This window comes from Parambassis ranga, chromosome 1, assembly GCF_900634625.1.
Source record: "Parambassis ranga chromosome 1, fParRan2.1, whole genome shotgun sequence".
In the NCBI taxonomy this organism is placed as follows: domain Eukaryota; kingdom Metazoa; phylum Chordata; class Actinopteri; family Ambassidae; genus Parambassis; species Parambassis ranga.
Window position 1 is genome coordinate 22,520,496 of NC_041022.1, and position 20,317 is coordinate 22,540,812.

General features: G+C 41.8%; 2 protein-coding genes across 3 annotated transcripts; one reads left to right on the forward strand and one right to left on the reverse strand.

The window, feature by feature from the left end:
* Positions 1-326: 326 nt before the first annotated feature.
* col9a1a (collagen, type IX, alpha 1a) lies at positions 327-11,292 on the forward strand. Its single transcript, XM_028411421.1, has 32 exons — positions 327-404; positions 1,120-1,194; positions 1,548-1,586; positions 1,665-1,727; positions 2,520-2,573; positions 2,717-2,752; positions 2,991-3,014; positions 3,605-3,658; positions 3,737-3,790; positions 3,993-4,025; positions 4,394-4,450; positions 4,529-4,582; positions 4,668-4,721; positions 4,820-4,873; positions 5,290-5,343; positions 5,420-5,473; positions 5,641-5,694; positions 5,930-5,983; positions 6,130-6,183; positions 6,275-6,319; positions 6,410-6,463; positions 6,575-6,628; positions 7,080-7,133; positions 8,495-8,566; positions 8,954-8,989; positions 9,100-9,144; positions 9,305-9,337; positions 9,417-9,563; positions 9,742-9,796; positions 9,887-10,075; positions 10,705-10,782; positions 11,084-11,292. Exons 1-32 carry the CDS (start codon positions 330-332, stop codon positions 11,290-11,292), a joined length of 2,067 nt encoding a protein of 688 aa, XP_028267222.1. The 5' UTR covers positions 327-329.
* A 1,512-nt stretch (positions 11,293-12,804) lies between these two features.
* Positions 12,805-18,907, reverse strand: ptp4a1 (protein tyrosine phosphatase 4A1). 2 transcript variants are annotated; one of them, XM_028412405.1, is made up of 6 exons: positions 18,743-18,907; positions 15,987-16,661; positions 15,670-15,762; positions 15,128-15,258; positions 14,606-14,680; positions 12,805-13,543 (listed from the first exon to the last, which is right to left on the reverse strand). In XM_028412405.1, exons 2-6 carry the CDS (start codon positions 16,089-16,091, stop codon positions 13,426-13,428), a joined length of 522 nt encoding a protein of 173 aa, XP_028268206.1. In that variant the 5' UTR covers positions 16,092-16,661; positions 18,743-18,907; the 3' UTR covers positions 12,805-13,425. The 2 variants fall into 2 exon arrangements, with proteins under 2 accessions (XP_028268206.1, XP_028268213.1); XM_028412412.1 differs by having other exon boundaries at positions 18,757-18,902.
* Between the last annotated feature and the right edge of the window lie 1,410 nt (positions 18,908-20,317).

The following is a 20,317-nucleotide window of genomic DNA, read 5'->3' on the forward strand; positions in this document are numbered from 1 at the left end:
AAGACAGGAAACACACCATTTAGTATACTCTGATCTAAAAGTGTGAAAACATCAAGTTTTATTGAATCATTTATTAAAAGTTGTCCGTATCATACATTTCTTCCACTGTACTTTCAGCTTTAAAGCACACCCCACCCAGTGTGTGCAGAGAACCCCTCCTCCTTCAGAGCCTCAGCCTCTCAGGAGTAATCAGGACTTTCTAACATCCTCCCCTTCCAGCAGGCGGTGGGGTTTCAGTCAGGGGGACGCTGACAGGTGGACCATCCGAGAACCCCCATCTAGTCTGGGAAAAAGGGACTTTTAGTGTCTTCCTTAGGCTGAGGAGGACCATGGCTCTCTCTAGGATCTGTCGGGAGTCTTTGCTGGTGCTTCTGCTGCAAATTGTGCTGATTTGCTCGGCTCAGGTGAGAGCTCAGTGCTGTATTTTTTCTCACACTGGACTCAAAGTCAACTCAAAGTCTGTCTGTATGCTTTCTAGTAGATGCACAATAACTTGCCTTGCTTTTTTTAATCTGTGTGAAATGTATTGCATATTCAAACAGGGGTTTTCAGCTATGATGTGCTGCTTAGTAATCAGCAGATTTACTGTAGTTGTAGCTGTAGTACTGTTGTTACAAAACTTTGAGTCATTTCGATTAGTCTAGTGTTACATCTTTTTGACATGTCTGGCACTGTGGGGCGCTCTGAATACATCAAATGATTATAAGTATTCTTGTATTGAATTGTGACTGATATGTTTAACATCCTCCAAAATATTACAACATTCTAAAAGTACTATTTTTTCCCACTTATAATGCATACTTTTAGGACTTTTAGAGACATCTATTTTCTACATAAAGCTTATCCACAGTAGTTTGATCCTGGTATCCACACCTGGCACCAATAAGGTCCAGACAGCAGCAGCAATCTGAACACATGCACTTACTGAGGTGGTATATCGAGACTATAATAGGAGACCAGGTCTGGTTTCATGACCTTTTCCCCTTACATCACCCACACAATGAGACTCTGTGTGAGCTGCCCTACACACCAGCAGCAGCAGCAGCAGCACTGGATGGTGTTTAGAGATAGATTTCAGCAGAAAAAAAGTGAAAACTGATTTCTGTGTTTATTTTACAGAGGGGCCCCGTCGGTCCCAGAGGCCCTCCAGGACCAGCCGGGGTAGCCGGCGTACCAGGAGTGGACGGCATTGATGTGAGTATGTGTTTGGTTTCTTGTCTTTAATCGGTGTTAGTGGCTCATACTGTAGCTGTCCAGATCATTTCTGGGTTAATCAGCTCAGTGGAACCAGACGGCTGCTTTAAACTCGACCTGGCTGTGTTTAGAGGTTCAGTTGTGTCTTTCACTTTAATGGACCTGTTAGAGAACAGAAAGAGGAGACAAGCTGATGCCTCTACTTCCACTGATAAGTGGTAATGTTGACCTGCGGTGTCACTGGAGAGATGACAGGAAATGATTGGACTTTATTAAATTTTAACTCACCTACTCTAATATACATGGAAACCAGATGGAGGTTGTTTGTGTTTATCTCCTTCTTTTGTGTTCAGGGTGACAGAGGAGAAGACTCCACAGTGAATGGCGGACCTGTGAGTCAGCTTTCCATTTCCTTTGATGGCCACTAACCGTGGGGTTCAGTACTGAGATGTTGACTCTTCTGCTTTTAGGGACCTGATGGAGATAATGGCAAAGATGGAGCACCTGGAGCTTCAGGCCTCCCGGGGGCAGATGTGAGTAAGACATAGTGAGTGGTAACTTCAGGCATGATGATGGCTAGTAGCTCTACAGCGCTCATTCTGCAGCAGGGTGCACTCTTCCAAAGAGTGTTTAAAGAAAAAACAAAAGTCTCTGTTGGGATTTGAATCATCAAGCTTCCTTGATCCAGTAGTGGTGTCTTTACCTCTCCAGTAAGAGTATGTATCGAATCTCTGTAAGATCTGAGCTGGAGGACTTGCTGCTGTGTGAGCAGTTTGTCTTGGCCTCCAGCGGGCAAAAATGTTGAGGAAAGAAAACGTCCCGTGAATAAATCCATCTATTTAGGGGAGAGTCTCAAATAGCTTCCAGAAACAGGGGTCTTTTTGTGTGGGACTGAAGCAGGCACAGCTGCCCAGCATGGCTGACAGGACATAAGTGTATGCTGGGAAAGGTGCTGTAGAATGGGCACAGTGTTTTTGCTGCAGGCTGCGGTGGTGGAGAACAAACGGACAACTTGTTGACTGAAACACAGAAAATCTACAAACCAAATTCTGCATAATGCTTTCTTTATGAAATCAAAGAGAAGACAGTAATCAGCTTTTATTTAGCTCCCTCACTTATGGATTTGAAGCTGATAGATAGATAGATAGATAGATAGATAGATAGATAGATAGATAGATAGATAGATAGATAGATAGATAGAAGACAGACTAACAATTGATATACAAACTACAAAGATTTTTTTTACAAAATGTTGAATTTTTGTCCTCATAATAAAGTAGCCACATGCTGTTTGATGTTTCAAAACTTCAGTGTTGTCTCTGCAGGGGCCTGTCGGACCTCCTGGGGACACAGGCCCAGTGGGCCCAAAGGGGTCCAAAGTGAGTTCATCCTCATTGATTTAATAGTTTTTTGTTGATTACACATCATCTGCTACGGCTACACCAAATTGATTCTTTTGTTTTTATGATGTTAGATCTTTGCTCTGGTACCTGTTGTTCCAACATTTCTGTTCTTGTTTTAGGGAGAACCTGGATCTCGTGGGCCTCCCGGAGAGCCTGTGAGTGCAGACTCTTATTTTACACAATAACACACAAATAACAGCTTACATTTGATCTTACTGTAAAATCAATAAAAAAATGGAAGTAATCCTTTTTAAATAATACACTTAATATACTGTGTTGCTGCTACAGTTATGAAAATGGCAGCTTTATGATGTCTTTATCAACCACAGTGTGTCAGGGTTTCTGGTCTTCGTGGTCATGGTCTCATTTCTCCTGTATTTCTCTGTCTCACAGGGTGTAGGACCTGATGGGCTCGACGTGAGTACCTGTTATATTTATAGACTGCTGCCACTCAACATTTATTGTATAGCTACAGATTTAGGCTGTTATTATTGAGACAATAATATGAATTATTACTGGATTCTGCAGGTATCACAGCTGAAAAGATATAACCACGTCAGGCCCAATTATTTGCTAAATACCATATTTGCATTTTTGCTTTGCAAGAAAAATGTTTACTTTTACTAAGGCATTGGTCTGAAGTGTCCTGATTCTGTGAGGGTGTTTTTCACAAGTGAAAATCTCTCCTGTTCTGTGTCAGTATCCTGAAATCAGACAACTACCCTTCAAAATAGATCATTTTAAATAATAACAGAGCAGTCAAAGCTAAACACTGACCTCTGCTGGCCTGCTAGTCCATGACCTACTGGTGATGTCAGAGTGTACTGACCCCACTTCCAGTGAGAAGTGTATACCCTGCAGGCCAGTGAACCTTATAGTGGTGTCATTCAGTTCATAATCTGCACACAAGGGAATGCATACACAGGAAATACATACATATATGCTATGGAGCGCACATTTTAAAATGCACGGGTGTTGATATGTTTTTTTTTTATTATTTCCAACAGGGTATTCCTGGTACAGATGGACTACCAGGCGAACTGGGAAAAGTCGGTCCCCCTGTGAGTAAATGAATCATAGTCTGATATTGAAGACTGATAAATACTGATAACTGATATGAAGCCCTCTGCTTGGCACAGGGAGTGAGGGGCAGAAGAGGGCAAGTTGGTGCTCCTGGCCCTGCTGGTCCTCGGGTAAATATCACAGCTCTGTACTGCTCTTACAGATGATATGATGATCCAATGATTGTCATTAAGACTAAATACCAAAGTGTTAGGAAGTGTATTAACCTGAAGGTGGGTTTTATATAGCGGTGGCATAACAGTCAAAACAAATGAGGAACAACTTCATGAACATGACTGTATTAAAGCTGAACATCATCTCTCTGCTCTCTAGGGACCCCCAGCTGTTTATCAAGGCGAGGACCTGGTAAGTAGACTATTTACACCACCCATGTGAGGTGTAGTTGATGTATACTGTGTGTGTACAAACCCACAAACTACATGGTAATAGCCCCTAAGTGTGATAAGGTGTGGTAAGAAGGAGAGGCAGAGAAAATGAACATGTACTATCATTTTCTGGCTTGCACCTTACATCATTAACACTGTTGTTTGTGCATTTTATATAGATATTAAAAATGACGTCCTGGCTGCTTCTCTGAAATTAAACTGCGAGCTTTAACAGTGTAATAAATGTTAGTTCAGCCAGTTTGCTGAGTGGCTCAGGGGTCAGTGTCAGTGGAGCCCCCTGGTGGTGGGGCTTTTCCATGACCTCAAATAGGCTGTTGTGTTTTCCAGTGTCCCAATGCCTGTCCTGCAAGTCTGAATGGACACACTGGTCTCCCAGGCATGAAGGTAAGTTACGCACCACTGGTCCATATGTGCACCTGTTGTCCTTATTGATGTTGCTGTAACAGTTGTACTCTGCTGTAGGGCCATAAAGGGGTAAAAGGTGAATCAGGTGAGCCTGGAAGACAAGGACACAAGGTAACCTCATGCTAGTTTATATCAACATATAACATATAACTAGATATCACATGCTGATATAACTGGGCTGATGTTCTTTTGTCAGGGTGAAGAGGGTGAACAAGGACTGCCTGGTGAAGTTGGAGCTCAGGGACTACCAGTAAAATATTTCATCAGTCTCTCACACCAACAAATGGAAATAAATGCCGCTGCGCTGTCAAATATATTCACACTCTTCTTTCTGCTGAGTAATTTTAGGGCCCAGGTGGAGCAAGGGGCCTCCTAGGAATAATGGGCTCCAAAGGTGACAGGGTAAGAGGTCACACACTGCAGAATAGGGTTATGAGTTAGAACCATAACACAAGCAAACACAACATGTTGTCATTCAAATGACACTCCCCTCTAGCAGCAGTAATCCTAACATGAACAGAGAGGTTACAGTGCTATTGAATCCGTCCTAATTGTCATGTTTTCTACATTTTTCAAAGAAGAAATATTATAATATACACTCATAGTACATGGTTTACGATGAATTATAAGTGGGAGGGAATGAGGTGCTCATCAAGACTTTGCTATAGAAATTTCAAATTAAAAGCCACAATTTATGCTCAATAATTATCAGAGAGGAAGGAAACAGGACAGATAAATTATTTCTAGTATTGATTTTAGAAACTCAATCAGCTTTTGGATATTTTTACTTATATATATATTTTTATTTTCCAAAACAGGGACCTCGTGGGAAGTCTGGTGATGTGGGCCCTCGTGGAATCCTGGGAGCACCTGTGAGTGGAAACATTGTGATCCCCTTTTCTGTTTGATTTTCAGACCAAATATCAGTTTAAAAAAGTCTCTTTTTAGGGTGATCCTGGGCAAAGAGGGGCCATAGGTGAGAGTGGGCCAAAGGGAGTACAGGTAAGATCTCACATCAGAAATTTGCATTGAATGACAGATAATATTTGCTAATGGTGTTTTTGTCCTCACATCCTGTTTCCACTGAAAACACGTATAAAACAGTATCAGTAAATGTAGACTGTCATCCTTGTGTCAACTCTCATTGTATTACTTTCATTATTTCATAGGGAGAGCAAGGTCCACAAGGAATCAGAGGAGTGCCTGGGCCTAAAGGAGAGTCTGTGAGTGCTGCTTCATCTTACTAGAAGATACACAGCCAATCAATGCTTTTTTCCTTCCTATCTTCATCCTAAGCTCTTACCATGTTCCTGGATTTCAAACAAAACCTTTGCACAAAACCCAGACCCTTCTCACCATGTTGTTTTGTGTGGTGTTGCACCTTCATAGAAGTAATCTAGTAATGAAAGCTGTAAACTTTATAATGTACACCTCTTTGTTCTCCTCTCCTGTCAACAGGGCCTTCCTGGTCCTGATGGTCGTGAGGGGATACCTGGGCTCCCGGGGTCCAAGGTAACTACAGCCTAATTTACAACAGTGTGTGGAAATAAGACAATTTGACAATTTACCAGGTTTCTCTGTCTTAGAATGTCTGCAGTCTGATTCTGTAGACCCTTAAAACACATTCTGCTCTCTGACTGTGTTTTTGTTACTTTTAGGGCCTTCCAGGAAAAAATGGTGCTCCGGGTGACGCAGGCCAACAAGGCCTTCCTGTGAGTGACCTCTGAACACCTGATCCATTGTTAACAGAGTAACCGTTTCCTCTCTGAGATGCTGAAGTCTTGTTTCATTCTCTTCACACAGGGTTTGCCGGGTGCTTATGGCCAAAAAGGACACAGAGGTCCAAAGGTATGATCAGAAGAGTAAAATGTCTCATCTACTGAAAAACATGTTTAGGTTGTAGTAACATAAGCCCACGATTGTTCTGTTGTCTGTCAGGGTGGTACAGGTGACCCAGGAGTTGTAGGACTGATGGGGTCTCCAGGGAAACAGGTATGTTTAAAGCAAGGTGAAGCACTTCACAGGACTTGTAATTCCACTGACGTCAGCTCAAATCTAAGTTAACATGCACAAGAATGTGATCTGATGTCTTTTTTCTTCCAGGGCGAGCGTGGTGAGCAAGGAGAGGTGGGACCTGTGGGACCCAGAGGAGGACCAGTGAGTGTCTAAAATCATGAACCTGATGTTCACTGACACAGAAACAGGAAGCATGTTGTTAGTCCCACCGTCACCTTTGTCCTCCCAGCTATGATTGCCACTCATTCAGAGGGTACCGAACAAAGGGACAGTCAGTCCATTTGGTCACAGATGATGTGGAATGACGTTGTAACCTTTGTAAATCTAATCAAAGGCCAGACTGCTAGACTTGTACTTGTATCATCGCACTACAGCAACAGATCAAAACGGATGTCAGCAGAACAGAAAGGATCCACATGTTTTGGATTTATCAATCAAAAATGGGTTTATAGTGCATTTCATTACCATTTTCCATATGTATTTCTGCTTCTGTGTCTCACATTACACATACTGGGTCACAGCAGCAAACACACCTAAAGTCAAGAGAATCGTTTCAGTTGCTGTCTGTATTTTTGTGTCTTTTCTGTATTAGGGTGAAAGAGGAGAGAGAGGACCTGACGGACCTCCTGGATTACCAGGAGCCAGGGTAAGACCTGACAGGATTTATGTGAAGGATATACAGTAATCAGGTGACTTTTAGTTGGTTCCATGGAGTTGTCTCTGCTGTGTTTATTTACAGTAATGGCCTCAAAATGAAACTGACAAAATGCTGCAGGTTAGTAGTCAGGATACCGGGGGCTCAGGTAAAGTGGCCCGAGACTGTTCTGATTGTAAAAGACATCATAAATAACTGAATTAAAGTAAATCACATGAAGGAGGTCACACAGAGGGACAGACAGAGGGATGATAAGACGAGGAGACAGAGGTGGAACCAATGAGGGTGGAGCAGACAATCCCAGGAAGTGAAATAAACTATGAAACACTGATAACTGACATTTCAAAATAAAACTGGAGGTACAACTACAATGATGACATTTCATGAATGAGGAACATGATCACAGACTGCCTTCAGGTTGTAAATGTTTACTCTAAACGACCTCACATGTATAATGCCTTTTTCCACACCACATTCAGAGTATCAAAGAAAACATGGGAAGAGACACAAGCTGGAAAAGCTCACATATTAAATGGCATGTTTGACACACACACACAACATCTAGGGATCAAACCTCTATAAATAAACAGCAGAATAATTAATCAGGTGGAAAAATATATATTACTATTTCTATGTAACTATGTGTCCTGTCATATAAAGGAGGTCTCTGAGGTCTCGTACTGGCAGGCAGACAAAGCAGGGTATCAGGGTTAAATCATGCTGGAACTAATTAAACCTGAGCGGATAACAACAGGATTATAATAATATAGTTGTGGGAAACGCTGTGGATGTCTGTGTAAGTCAAAACCAGCAGAATTAGTGTTCATAAATACTATCTCTATCGTGAGCATATGTTTCAACAGCAGAATAATTCACCAGGATAAACCTTGTATCTTGCTCAGACATCCATGCAGGTAAGTGGAGCCAGGTTTTTTACTTCTATTAAAGAGCTGCAGGTCTTTATGAACTCTTGTCCCTGCAGTTAATTCTCTAATCCACTGGTGAGCGGGCATGAATGGCCTCTTGTTACAGAGTTTTTGAATCCCCCCTGAGCTCCAGGGAGGATTCAGGGCAGGAAAAGAAGCTGAGAAGCCCTGAAAGAAATCTCTGTTCCCCAGGAATGCCCACATACACCCCGACACATCTGAGGGAGGGTGCACGGCTGGGGGCGGGGGGGGGGGGGTCCAGACTCAGATGATGTGAATCTGGAAATATTTTTATTATTTTCTGTAGATACGGTCAGTTGGAGGTGGGGGGGGGGAGCTCACTGCACAGAGTCTGCTCTGTGTTTTGATTCTGAATGTGTGTGTGAGTGTATTTAACAGTTTACGTCTCTGTGTGTGTTTTAATAGGGAAGCAAGGGGAATCCAGGACTTCCAGGACTTCCAGGTCCTGCTGGTTATCGTGGTCAGAAAGGAGACAGGGTAAGAGACACTAAGTAATAATAATAATACAAAGCTAAAGTAAAGCAAAGTAAAGGCAAAAACCCAGTAATCAGACATCACATGCACCCTGCCCCAAAACATTCCCTCAATAAACTGTAAAGAAATGACTGATGTATGATGTGAATATACAATATTTTATACAAGGATTGAAGACATTTGTTAGCTGTTTGTGCAGTAATTGTTAGTCTGTGTTAGTCTGTAAGGGTGTGCAAATAAATGGTTTTATTGTGGTTTTAAGTCTATGTAGTGTTTAGCTTTAGGTGGCTATAATGTGCCAAATGTTTAGATGAGGAGCCATATTCAATCAGGCTAAACCAAGGCAGGAAAACCTATTCTTTTGTTTTCATTTCTCTCTCTTTGTTTCAGGGGGCTGTTGGTCTGGATGGTCCAAAAGGAGAACAGGTACTTTTATTAGTGATATTACACCTGTTTTCTTGGCTGTCAAACAGATTACAAAGTGTTGAGTTGGGTGAGATCATGTGCCAAAAATCTGTCCTCCGTCTTTGTTTTAGGGACCTTCAGGAGATGAGGGAACACCAGGAGACAAAGGAGAAGTGGTGAGTGATGGGCTGCTGAGACACCTGCTCCTGGCTGCCGTCAGCAGATTCTGTAACATATAGCATTATTAAACAAGCTCTAGTAAATCTAGTATGAAGATCTTTTGTTGCAAATTTCCGCATTTTAACAAAAAATATTGACAAAGATTTTGTCTTTCAGGGTGATCAAGGAGAACTAGGAGAGAAAGGATCGGTATGTTTACCTAACATATACAGACTGTGCTGCTGTGTCTTCTTATCAGTTGTACTCATGCTGTGGTGTCTGTTTGCAGACAGGACCACCAGGAGAGACAGGAAATAAAGGACCTGAGGGTGGCCGAGGGCAGCCAGGGAAAGAGGGCAAGCTCGGCCAACCAGGACCACGAGGCATGCAGGGAGACATGGGAGTGCCAGGCCTACCGGGAGCTCAGGGCCCAGCGGTGAGAACTATCCTTCCGCTTACTGTGCAGTGTTCTCTCACCTGAGAGACAATGACGCAGACGATTCCACGGGGAGATGTGTCATAGCTCAGCAAACAACATGGAATCACTTGCATGGCCATAATGTTATCACAACAAATCTCTCACTCATCACCATCAACAATCTGTGTGTGTTCAGGGAAAATCACCAACAGATACTCACATCAAACAAGTCTGCATGAGGGTAATGCAAGGTAAGTGTTTGTCACCTTCAACACAGCCTAGTTACCACCTGGTTTCTGACCCCTAAACACAAATGTAAACCGGCCTCTCCTGTGTCACAGAGCAGCTGGCCCAGCTAGCAGCCAGCCTGAGCAGGCCTGAGTCAGGCATCAGCGGACTGCCTGGTCCTCCAGGCCCCCCTGGACCTCCAGGCCCTACTGGAGAGAATGGTTTCCCTGGCCACACTGGATTACGAGGTCTGCCTGGTCTTAAGGGTCCATCTGGGGTGATTGGACGCAAAGGACCCAAAGGTGAGATCCAGAGTACCAAAGTTCTGTGAGCACATGGTTCTGTGATACACACACTGACCGACAGTCACTGAAAACTGAAAGCCTGGACATGCGTGTTACACAGACTCTGGGCTTATTGATGGCTGCCATCTTTATACAGCTGGAGGAGGTGAAGTGGGACAATAGCATCGCAAAGTAATTAGACCCATAGAGCCATAGAGACCCATTAATATCTGATGCTAATGCCACACTTCTGTTTTTGACCCAACATGGAGAAGCCATTAGGGAAAATGGAGGATAAGCTTTGTGCTCTTTGTTGGTGCATTGCTGAGTTTCTTGGTGCATTACTGCCACCTATAGTTTGGTGAAACATTGGCAGGTCTGAGCATCAGGCTTGAAATGATTTATGTATATGTACAGGCCCCAAACTCAGTCCAAACCTCAAACCACATGCAGACGGTACCAGGCAGGCCTGGGTGTAGCTGCCCTTCACGTAAAGACAGTCCAATGACAAAAGTCTGTGTGTGCCTGTTGTGAACCACTTTCCCCTCAGGGATCAATCATCTTAATGAGGAAACAGATGAGGTGTGCAGCCTGAGCTTGAACCTAAAGCTAAATATGGTAACTTCAATTATTTTTCATCTGTGCAGGTGACCAGGGTGACCGAGGAGACAGAGGACTCACCACGAGAGGACCCAAAGGAGAACCTGGTGCTCCCGGTCTTCCAGGTACATGACATAAATTCTGACGTTTGAAATAATCTCCTACATTTCTGACATGTGGATGAAGCATTATTCAGGGTTATGTACAGCTGTCTGGAGGAAAATCCATTTAGAATGATGGGTACTGTAGATTTAAATGGGCAAAACAAAACACATTAAATTATATGTCATGATTACATGCAATGATCCATCATATGTGATGCTTCTTTCTGTTAGGTAGTTAGTTAGCAGTGCAGATCACAAGCAGCATTATTAATCAGCATAAAATTTCACAGACTAAGATCTTCACTCTGTACTTCTCTTGCAGGTGAGCCTGGACGACCAGCTTATGGCACAAACGGCCGTGATGGAGAGAGGGGACTGCTCGGCGTTCCTGGTGTCCCTGGTGTTCCTGGGCCTCCTGGTCCCCCTGGTCTGAATGGATACTGTGAGCCTTCACAGTGTGTCCTACCCATGGTGGCACCACCGCCCATTCCGGAGAAGGACTCCAGCATGAAGGGCCCCAGTGAGATGTAAGGAAGGGCCCGGAGCTGAACTGGAGGAAAACTGATAGACTGAAGGGGAAATCAGAACTCCATAGAGGATTTGTCCTTTTGGGTTTTAACACTTGGTTTGTATTTCTTTTTTCTTTTTTTTTTGTTCATCTCATATGGAACTAAATGTTTTAAACCTTTGCAATCTTTGTGGTTGTAAACTGGAGACTGAAAAACACCCAACAGCTTTGTATAAAGTTTACCTCAACTCTGCCACCTCTGTACTGTAATATTAAAGGAGCAGTCTGTATTTTTGAAAAAGGTACGATCCTACCAGCCCCATTTTTATCCAAACGACAGAGCAATTCTTTTCTGTATGTTTATGTAAATGTGTCGATATGCAAATTATACTGCTGGATAAGGTACATTTCATTGTGTCTTTGTTGTCTATCCACCTGTGCCTTTTTCCTCCAAATGTAGGATCTATTTGATGATTTCTGTCACTATTGTTTTTGTGACTGGAGAGTAGCGATGTGTGAGACTGCTCTGGCAGTTTTATATGACTTCTTATTTATTATATCAAAGTTCGACGTGACATCTTAAAGTTGTACAAAAGAGGAAATAAACACATTTTGATAACCTCTTGCATGTTTTGTATGGACAAACAAAAAAAGAACTGAATATCTTCAGCTGTGAGGATTAGAAGTAGCAGCTCGGTCAGCTAGTTCAACCAAACTTAAGTTTTAAATCTGCAAATGATTTATTAGTGTTTTCAGTTAATAAGAATAAATATTACTTTAATTTCTAATATTGCCCTTTATTCAGTTTAATGAGGTGATGAAAGGCTGATACCTGCTTTCCAGGCTAAACCATCTGCAGCTCAGATATTTGACTGACAGTAATGCCAGAGGTTCTACATTCTGTAACCGGTGTCCCAATAGTTTCCTAAAAACAAATCATTAATCACAATAAATTATTGTGTCTTCAAAGGATTTGTGTAATTGTATCAGTATTTGTGTACCTTCTGTGTTCACACAATAACTTGCTGAAGGCTGACAAAAGTCTTGCCATGAATGTCCACGGTGCCATAGGGTGTGGGTCAAACATAAAGGACATGAAAATGACCAGCACCAACAATAACAACGTCCTTTCTTCTCAGTGTATCATTTAATGTACTCTCACAAGTTGGTGAACAGGTACAACTTTGTCGCTCACTGTACTAAACCACACATCCATTGATAGTATAAATAGCCAACCTAATAATAATAGTACACATTTTCAAATACATAAAATCATCAAGTATCCAAGTCTTAAGTTACAGACATCAAATAAAAAGGCATAAAAAATATCGCAGATGTTGGAAGTCCAGTCTGAAGCGAAAGAAAAAAAAAAGGAAAAAAGACAAAAGATCATCACATTTTGGACATGGCAGTTAATTAGTAAACAAATGATAAAGAACAAAAGTTCCTAGACTTTCAATTGACAAATATTGCAACAATTAAGCATTTATATTAAAAATAGTTACTGAAAGGGCTTAAGTGTGTGTAAGACTTCCTGCACAAGACAAAGGCAACAGTTTCTTTTTTTTGTTTTTTTTTTTTGTTCCAAGTAGAAAAATGAAACACCTCTTCCAAATGCCAGCGGGAGTCGACTCCCGCCTCGATTGCCTTTGTTCCACTTCGATTGTAAGGCATTTATGGATGATCCATCTGATTTGAAGGAAGGCATACCTCTTTCTAGTCAGTCTAGAAACTGAACCCTAAAATTGAACGGGGTACATAATAGACCACATGAAATTAAAAGTTTGTTTTTTTTAAACATTCTCAGGCAATGTTAATGCACTGGCCAATCAAAATCTTTGGGATGCATTTGCAGAAGACAGTTACTCCAACATCTTACAACGATACACGACTCAGCGCTGCCCTTCCTAAACTTTTTTTTTCTCCTGGGCACATGAAGAGAGAACTAGGTTCACACAACTCGTTTTTTCTTTTTTTATGACATTTGAAATTAATCCTGGAGAGGGGAAGGGGACAGTTGAATTAGATGGATTTCTAAAGTAAAACACTTCAACACAATGAAGAAAAACAAGAAGACAAGCCTGCCAGGTAACAAGCTAACAGAGTTGAATTGAGCTCTTCCGTAGTGATAGGTTGGCGTGGCTCAGGGTTTGGCTCTACTGGATGCAGCAGTTATTGCGATGGCCGTTAGAATCTCTGAAGCGCAGGCGCATCTTTGGACGATATTTCTCCAGGTAGAAGAGCTGCTTGCTGTTGAACGCTCCCCGGCGCTTCCTGAAAGAAACAGAAGACATTTTCATTGTAAGAGACACCAACAGGACCTAAATGTGATGAGGCGTTTAAAATGCAATGCATTTACTTTATTATACAAAATGATTTAACATAAACAAAACATCTGTCATTTTTTTTGGCTGTGACAGAAACTGGTTATTATATACTGATGTATTTCCTACTTATATATTGTATGACAGCATACTCTGTACCAAGTTACATTCACTATAATAAAAGCATATTTACTTCAAGTTAGATAGGACACAATTGCTTTCTATGAAAATTATTTCACAGCAAGCGTGGGAGCCATAAACCTTTCAAGTGATGACACATCACACATGGCGAAACTCTGCTTCCACTCCTCCCACTGAACCACTCTTATCCCACTACCTGATATCTCAGCTATTTTCAGCAATGACTCATCCCTCCCTTGCTTGTTTCTGTGAGATTAAGCTGCACATAAACGTTAATGGCAAAGTTTGTCCACCAGAGAGCACTGACACCCCCACCACATACTTTTCCATTAACCAGTTTTAAACACATAAATACAGACTATGAGCAGAAACACAACTTACATTCACGTCTGTTGAGATTTAACAGTATCCTGGTTAAAAGCTATGTTGGTCATATGTTGTTAATATAAGTACTAGGAAGAAACAGGTTGTGCTTATTTAAAAGCATTTTTACAGAGGAGCAGAGTGGATTTTTTCAATTAAAAAATTAAGGACAAACGTGTTTATGAGCCGACACTAACCTCTAACCAACTCCTCTTTGAGTTAAAGTGAATGTTGATCAAAGAAGTCATTAAATTCCCATCAGTTACTATTAGAATATTATGCTTTTACAAATAGGATAATACAGACAATCAGCTGTCACAAAGGTAATCACATGCACAGGTAGCCTATCAAACACAACACTGTCATTGACACTAAAGCCTTTCTACACATTATACAAACCAAGAGTCTTTTAATTCTTTCTGTTTATCGTGCTGTTTCTATGAGTCAGCAGCACGCTGATATTCATCCGAGCATACTTTCTAATCTCAATGTCATCACGCGTACTTACTGTCGAATGAACTGGACAGCATCTTCATATTTCATCCCACATTCAATCAAGGCCAGAGCCACCAGGACAGGAGCTCTGCAGCAACAAAGGAAACATGTCTGTTAGAAGAAACGTTTACAAAAATCTAATTTATGTTTGAGTGTTCATATTTTGTGTTCTTCCTGGATTTCATGGAAGTATTTCACATTTTTGTTACATCAGTTTACAGTAAACAGGACAAGGTCAGAACATGTTTGGCAGGTTGTCATGTGTAAGAACACACATGGGACAAAATGTGAGCTCTGTCACAAGTGATGCATGGCAAAGAAAAGCCACGTGACTAAAATTCTGCTTCTCATTCTTTGTGTGTTATATATATATGATTTTTAAAACATTTGTTGACCTCTGTACCCTAGAAAAAACAGAAGGAAATTACACTATTTTATTTGAAAATGTCCCACCACCATAGAGTACTTAAATAAAAAATAGAAATAGGTATAGTAGTAGCAGAATACTTCAATCTGTCTGACAGTAAGCGCTCACCTTCCCAACCCTGCCACACAATGGACAGCAATGCAGCAGCCGGGCTCCTCCCTGAACTTCAGCTTCAGCAGGTTCAGCCAATCATCCACAATCTGGTTGGAGGGAGGAGCTCCATCGTCAAATGGCCAATCCTGGAGAGGAGAGAGGGAGCAAGAGGGAAATGATGTCATCGGGCCAGTTTCTTGGAAACCAAAACAAAAGAAGTGTGAGGGCTGAGGCGACAGCAGGGAAAGAAAAATGTTGTTGTAGGGGGAGGGACACCTGTGGAGTTTTTCTTTCTTCTGAACCTCAGTCTTCATTTGACATTTGATTATGGTTTCATCGTCACACATATCTCTTTAAATGACAAACTCAATGGTGTTATTAATGTATATATACATTATAATCAGGCTCATAACTGAAAAACACTGAAAAATTAGATAGGAGGTCTAGAATCTGAGGATAAAGAAGGAGACAATAAAAACAAGAATTGAGTGAGACAACTGCATTTGCTTTGCCTTACAGCATTAAGATCCATGAAGTGGTCAGATACTGTGACTCACCAGAACCTGGATTCCCTCCTTCACCACCAGGGTGGCATCATAGGTGGCCTCACAAACTCTCACAACGGTGGTGACTCCATATTTCTTTAGCTCCTGTAAACAGAAAGGATGCAGGGCTCATTAAAACAAATGGGTACACAGACATTCAAGCTATACCAAGCATAATGCTAACAAATGGAGCGTTAACTACATTTAAACACAATAAATCCTAACATGCTTCTCTACAATTGCCTCTTTTATCTCACTGTTGAGAAAGAACTGACACTACCTATTTCAAAGCTCATTCTATAGACTGGACAAGTGACCTGGTGGCTCACCTCAATAAACTTGTTCAGGGTGGCGTTGGTGGGATTGTGGGTGATGAGGAATCTCATATTTTTGTAGGTGATCTCCACGGGGGCTGGTCTGTTCATACGAGCCATTGTGACAACGTAAAAAAAATCTATAACAAAACTCAGATATCTTCCACAGAGTAAAAACACTTAGTGTGTAAACACCTAGTTTAACTCGGAGGGAATGTCAAACACAAATGTCCAACGAGCTTTCAGAAACCCAGAAATAAAAATCCTCTGGTCTTCTTCGAGGTTGGCGAGGCTAAACAAACAAAACAACAGGCAAATTTGGGGAATTGGCAGCCGAAAAAAGGGCGGACAATTAAAATAAGTAACTCAAAACCCTCTCCTTCGGAATAAAACAAAAGAAAAGGAAGAAAAAAACCAAGGCTGGTTCCACCTCAATTCTGGCCAGGCGGAAGCCGACGAGGGCAGTGTGCAGCGGCTGGAATTACCCCATCCAGGCCGAGTTATCGCTGGTTCTGGGAGGCGTCCCGGTCCTGCCAACGTTCCGGGGTCCCTCCTGTGGCTCAAGTGCGTCGGATCGATGGCAAGTTTGGCTGTTCACTCGTCTGCATAGGCAGCGTGCTGAGCCTGGCAGTAGTCCCCACTGCCCTTCAGAAACTCCATAAATGTGTGACCCAGAACACCACAGAACTGCTGCAGGACAAGGAAGAAACAGAGGCTTGAACAACAAGGCAAACAAGCTCAGGGCTTCTGCTGAATTTCAACATCATTAGGTGTTCTTTGCTAAATTCTGCTTTATGAAAACACCACTAAATTGCAGCTGAGGGGTGTCTTACAGAACTCGATGGATTCTTTTCGTATTCTTGTTTCAACAGAATAGTTTAAAGGCTGAAAATGTCATGTAATCTCTTCCAGATTATGAAATGAACTACATCTCAGTATCCTTACTGAGATCATTTTCATTACTGAAGTGAGTCATACCAAACCTCTGAGGTTGAACAACATTTGGTTTACTAAGATGAGACAGAAATCAGTTATGTTTGAGCCACTAAAACAAAATTCATCTTTTGTGTGTGAAACTTAAAATGCATTGTTGCTATTTACTGTTCCTACTTTAGTCCTTTTAGTCTCTCTTTTGCTTATTTTCCATCACTATAACTCAAAAGTATTGTGGCCCAGTTACATCATGCACACCACACACACGTCACCAATGTGGAGAAATAAACGTAGCAGAAGGACTCATGGACCCTTATCAAACAGAGCGGCATTGATGAAAAAAATAATCTGTGGAGAGCTGCCATTTTATTCAGATTCTAAAAGCACAGACAAATAAACCGCATGGGCGAGGACCAAATCAGCATTTGGTGTGTGACTCTAGTGAGTGTTTGGGGGGGAACAAATCATAATCTAGGGATGTTGCTTCATATTTTTTTTACCACCCCATCCAGTCAGAAGACAGGCAAAAGTGGCAGAAATATGCTAGAAGTAAAGTGTTATTTAACGCTACCCGGAGATCAAATTAAAACCCTGCCTTACAGAACCTACGTTTTAATCAAGACAAATGACTTAATAATAATGAAATGATGCAAAAACACAAATTCACAACCAAATCATGTCAACATGTTAAATGAGGCTGTGGGTTTAATCCCCATCTAAACATGTCCTGTGTATTTTTGATGGTTTCATCCACACAAACATCACACATGCTGCTTCAAACACAAAACAATGACAACACTCTACCTGCGAGTCTGTTATATAAACTCATGTCCCAGCTAATGGCTGCCGGTGTACAATAGAAAGGATGTGTCATTTCTGACACCCCGGTCATATCTGTGGAGGCTGAGCTCTGCATGAGGCCTTCAGCAGGTTAACACTCTCTCTCTTATTATAATCAGCATCATATGCAGCACATTCTGTGTTCCGTGTCTATCGTGTGTGTCCCGTACACCTTCAGAGGCGTGTTACCTGCGGGCTCACTTCCTAGAAATGTTTTTCTTCTGCCTGATCTGGACACAGTCAGACCTAAGCTGTTCAAGTATGCTTTGTTAATCCGCTATTCTCCAGCTGGAAAACAGCATTTGGTACAAAAAACATGTCATAAAATAAAACGTCGCCCAACAGGAAGCGATTACACATCAAGGAGGGAGATGACATGAAGATACACCACCCTCATGAAACACGGGGGTTCCACAGATACACGCCGTGCTGCTTGGTTGCATTACGGGGCAGAAAGTGTCCTTTGTGTGGGGATGGACTGGGCGCCATCATATACCGTTAGCGGCCTATAGGCACCGTCACAGGCTCTGACGTGAGGGGAGCACACATTTCTTTAACGTCAGTAAAACGACGCCTCCGTGAAGCACCGGGTAGCCATTCTGTGTAGGAACCAACTAAGAATGATGAAGTTTATATTATAATATAGTTCCAATAAAAATAGGTCGATTTAATCCGGCAGAAACTTCGAGTGGCTGGCCAGGACCAGCCCGAGCTGCGCGTCCGACAGCCGCTTCCTCACCGTGACAAACACCGAGCAAACCTTTGCTTCCACTTTCATCACGAATCTGCGTTCAGTCACTAAATGTTGCAACTGAACGAGCGGACAAATGTGAGGGGCACAGTCATGGAGGCATTAAACCGGGTCTGTGCCGAACAGGCCGTGATTTCACCGAAGAAACGTGAAGGCCAGCTGGTATCACTTAACGATACGTCCTGATTTACAACACAAACCGAGGAAACGACACACAAAATGGCAGCCACAATAACACGTTACTTACTGGGATATGCTTACTCATTGAAGATTGTAGCTTAATCATACAGCCGGTCCCCAGAAAAAGGTAAAATGAGTAAACGGTTCTCCACCATACAGTCCAGAGCTGTTTCTCCGAGCGGAGCCGAAGTCTCCTGATCTGCCGGGAGGACGCTGACGAAGAGGAGAGAAAGATGGTGACCACTTCCGGTCACAACTTTCACTATAAAATGATGATATGATATGATTAAGATATGATCATGATTATTATTCATAAAAAGTGTTTCCGTGTATCTAGGAATTATTATGTACGAGGGTAACATGTAAAATGTACAAAAATGCTGCAATAAAAATGTGCGATACGTTCTAATATTACAGCCAGCAGCGCAAAATAAAACATATTGCAGCATTTCCATTTAATAATATAATATTTTATTGGACAGATGTAATTCTTAGTCATGATTTTACATGTGACAAAGCTGTAAAAGCTGTTTTATGTGTAGGCTACTATAACATATGATGACACACCTTCATCTTATTTTTGGAAGAAAACTCCGCTTCCGGTCCTTTCTATGTTTTTATTTTTTTTCCTCCACATTGACGCATGTGTTGAAACCCCACCCTGAAAATGTGCGGTGATGTGCCCAGACATCTCTCCACCTCCAGGCTGCACAGGTCAGGTGGTAACCAAAGCCAGACTACCCCCCCCCCAGGAATCACATGTGGACAGACAATTTATTGTGTTTTCTGTGTTTAAAAAAAGAGCATTCAGCCAAGACCAAATAAAATAAGTGCTCCATGTCCTATTTTTGGGACATTCCTTGGTGCTCATCACAGTAAAGGAACATTTGTGATTGGAGACACGAGCTGTTTGACACAACAGTTGCTGAGTTACATGTAGATCCTGTAAACAAATGACTTGTTTTCTTTTTCATCTGATGGTCCGAGTGCTCCTGGGCTGAATTTGTTTAGGAGGCAGTGGTGGACAAACTGGCAGTTGTTGGATATGTTTACCACATGTCTGTTAAATGTCTTTCCACCCTGGCATTCATAGTGTCCACAGGTGCTTCTGATGTCCTTAGACATAGATCTGTTAACTGTAGATAAACTATGAACTGACCACTTAATAGTGCACTGTTTTACAATCTAAATAACATATATTTATGTTTGTTTGTCTGTGTATGTTGCCTCTATGTGACCCTGCACAGCAGGACAAAACCTGTTCAGATGATGGATGGATGGATATATTTATGTGGTTTCGATTTCAGTGCATCAATTATCTTTAGGCACTGTTTCAAAGAGGATCTGCTTGTTCAGACATGATGAAAAGGTTATGTGTGTAACACATCTACCGGAAAGCTGTCTGTATGGCTACAATAATGGCACAGAACTTTCATTTTTGGCTGAAGCAGTAAACCAAATAGCAGATAAGTTAATCAAATTGATAAAAGATATATAAAAATGTCAAATCTAGCCACTGGTTAGATGTGATGGTTATACAGGGGAAAATATATCATGACCTGTAACATGATTCAAATCTAGCTTGTTCAGGAAAAGGTCTGCATCATTACCTGGCACATTAAAGATGATGCAGAGAGGCCAT

Excerpts from the sequence above, each read along its gene's own strand:
- ptp4a1 (XM_028412405.1), bottom strand. The coding sequence starts at position 16,091 with ATGGCTCGTATGAACAGACCAGCCCCCGTGGAGATCACCTACAAAAAT. Across the intron at positions 15,763-15,986 it reads CCCTGAACAAGTTTATTGAG|GAGCTAAAGAAATATGGAGT; the intron begins GTGAGCCACCAG and ends TTCTGTTTACAG. Across the intron at positions 14,681-15,127 it reads TGTGTGGCAGGGTTGGGAAG|AGCTCCTGTCCTGGTGGCTC; the intron begins GTGAGCGCTTAC and ends TTGTTGCTGCAG.
- col9a1a (XM_028411421.1), top strand. The coding sequence starts at position 330 with ATGGCTCTCTCTAGGATCTGTCGGGAGTCTTTGCTGGTGCTTCTGCTG. Across the intron at positions 4,874-5,289 it reads TGGGCTCCAAAGGTGACAGG|GGACCTCGTGGGAAGTCTGG; the intron begins GTAAGAGGTCAC and ends TTTCCAAAACAG. Across the intron at positions 10,783-11,083 it reads TGGTGCTCCCGGTCTTCCAG|GTGAGCCTGGACGACCAGCT; the intron begins GTACATGACATA and ends CTTCTCTTGCAG.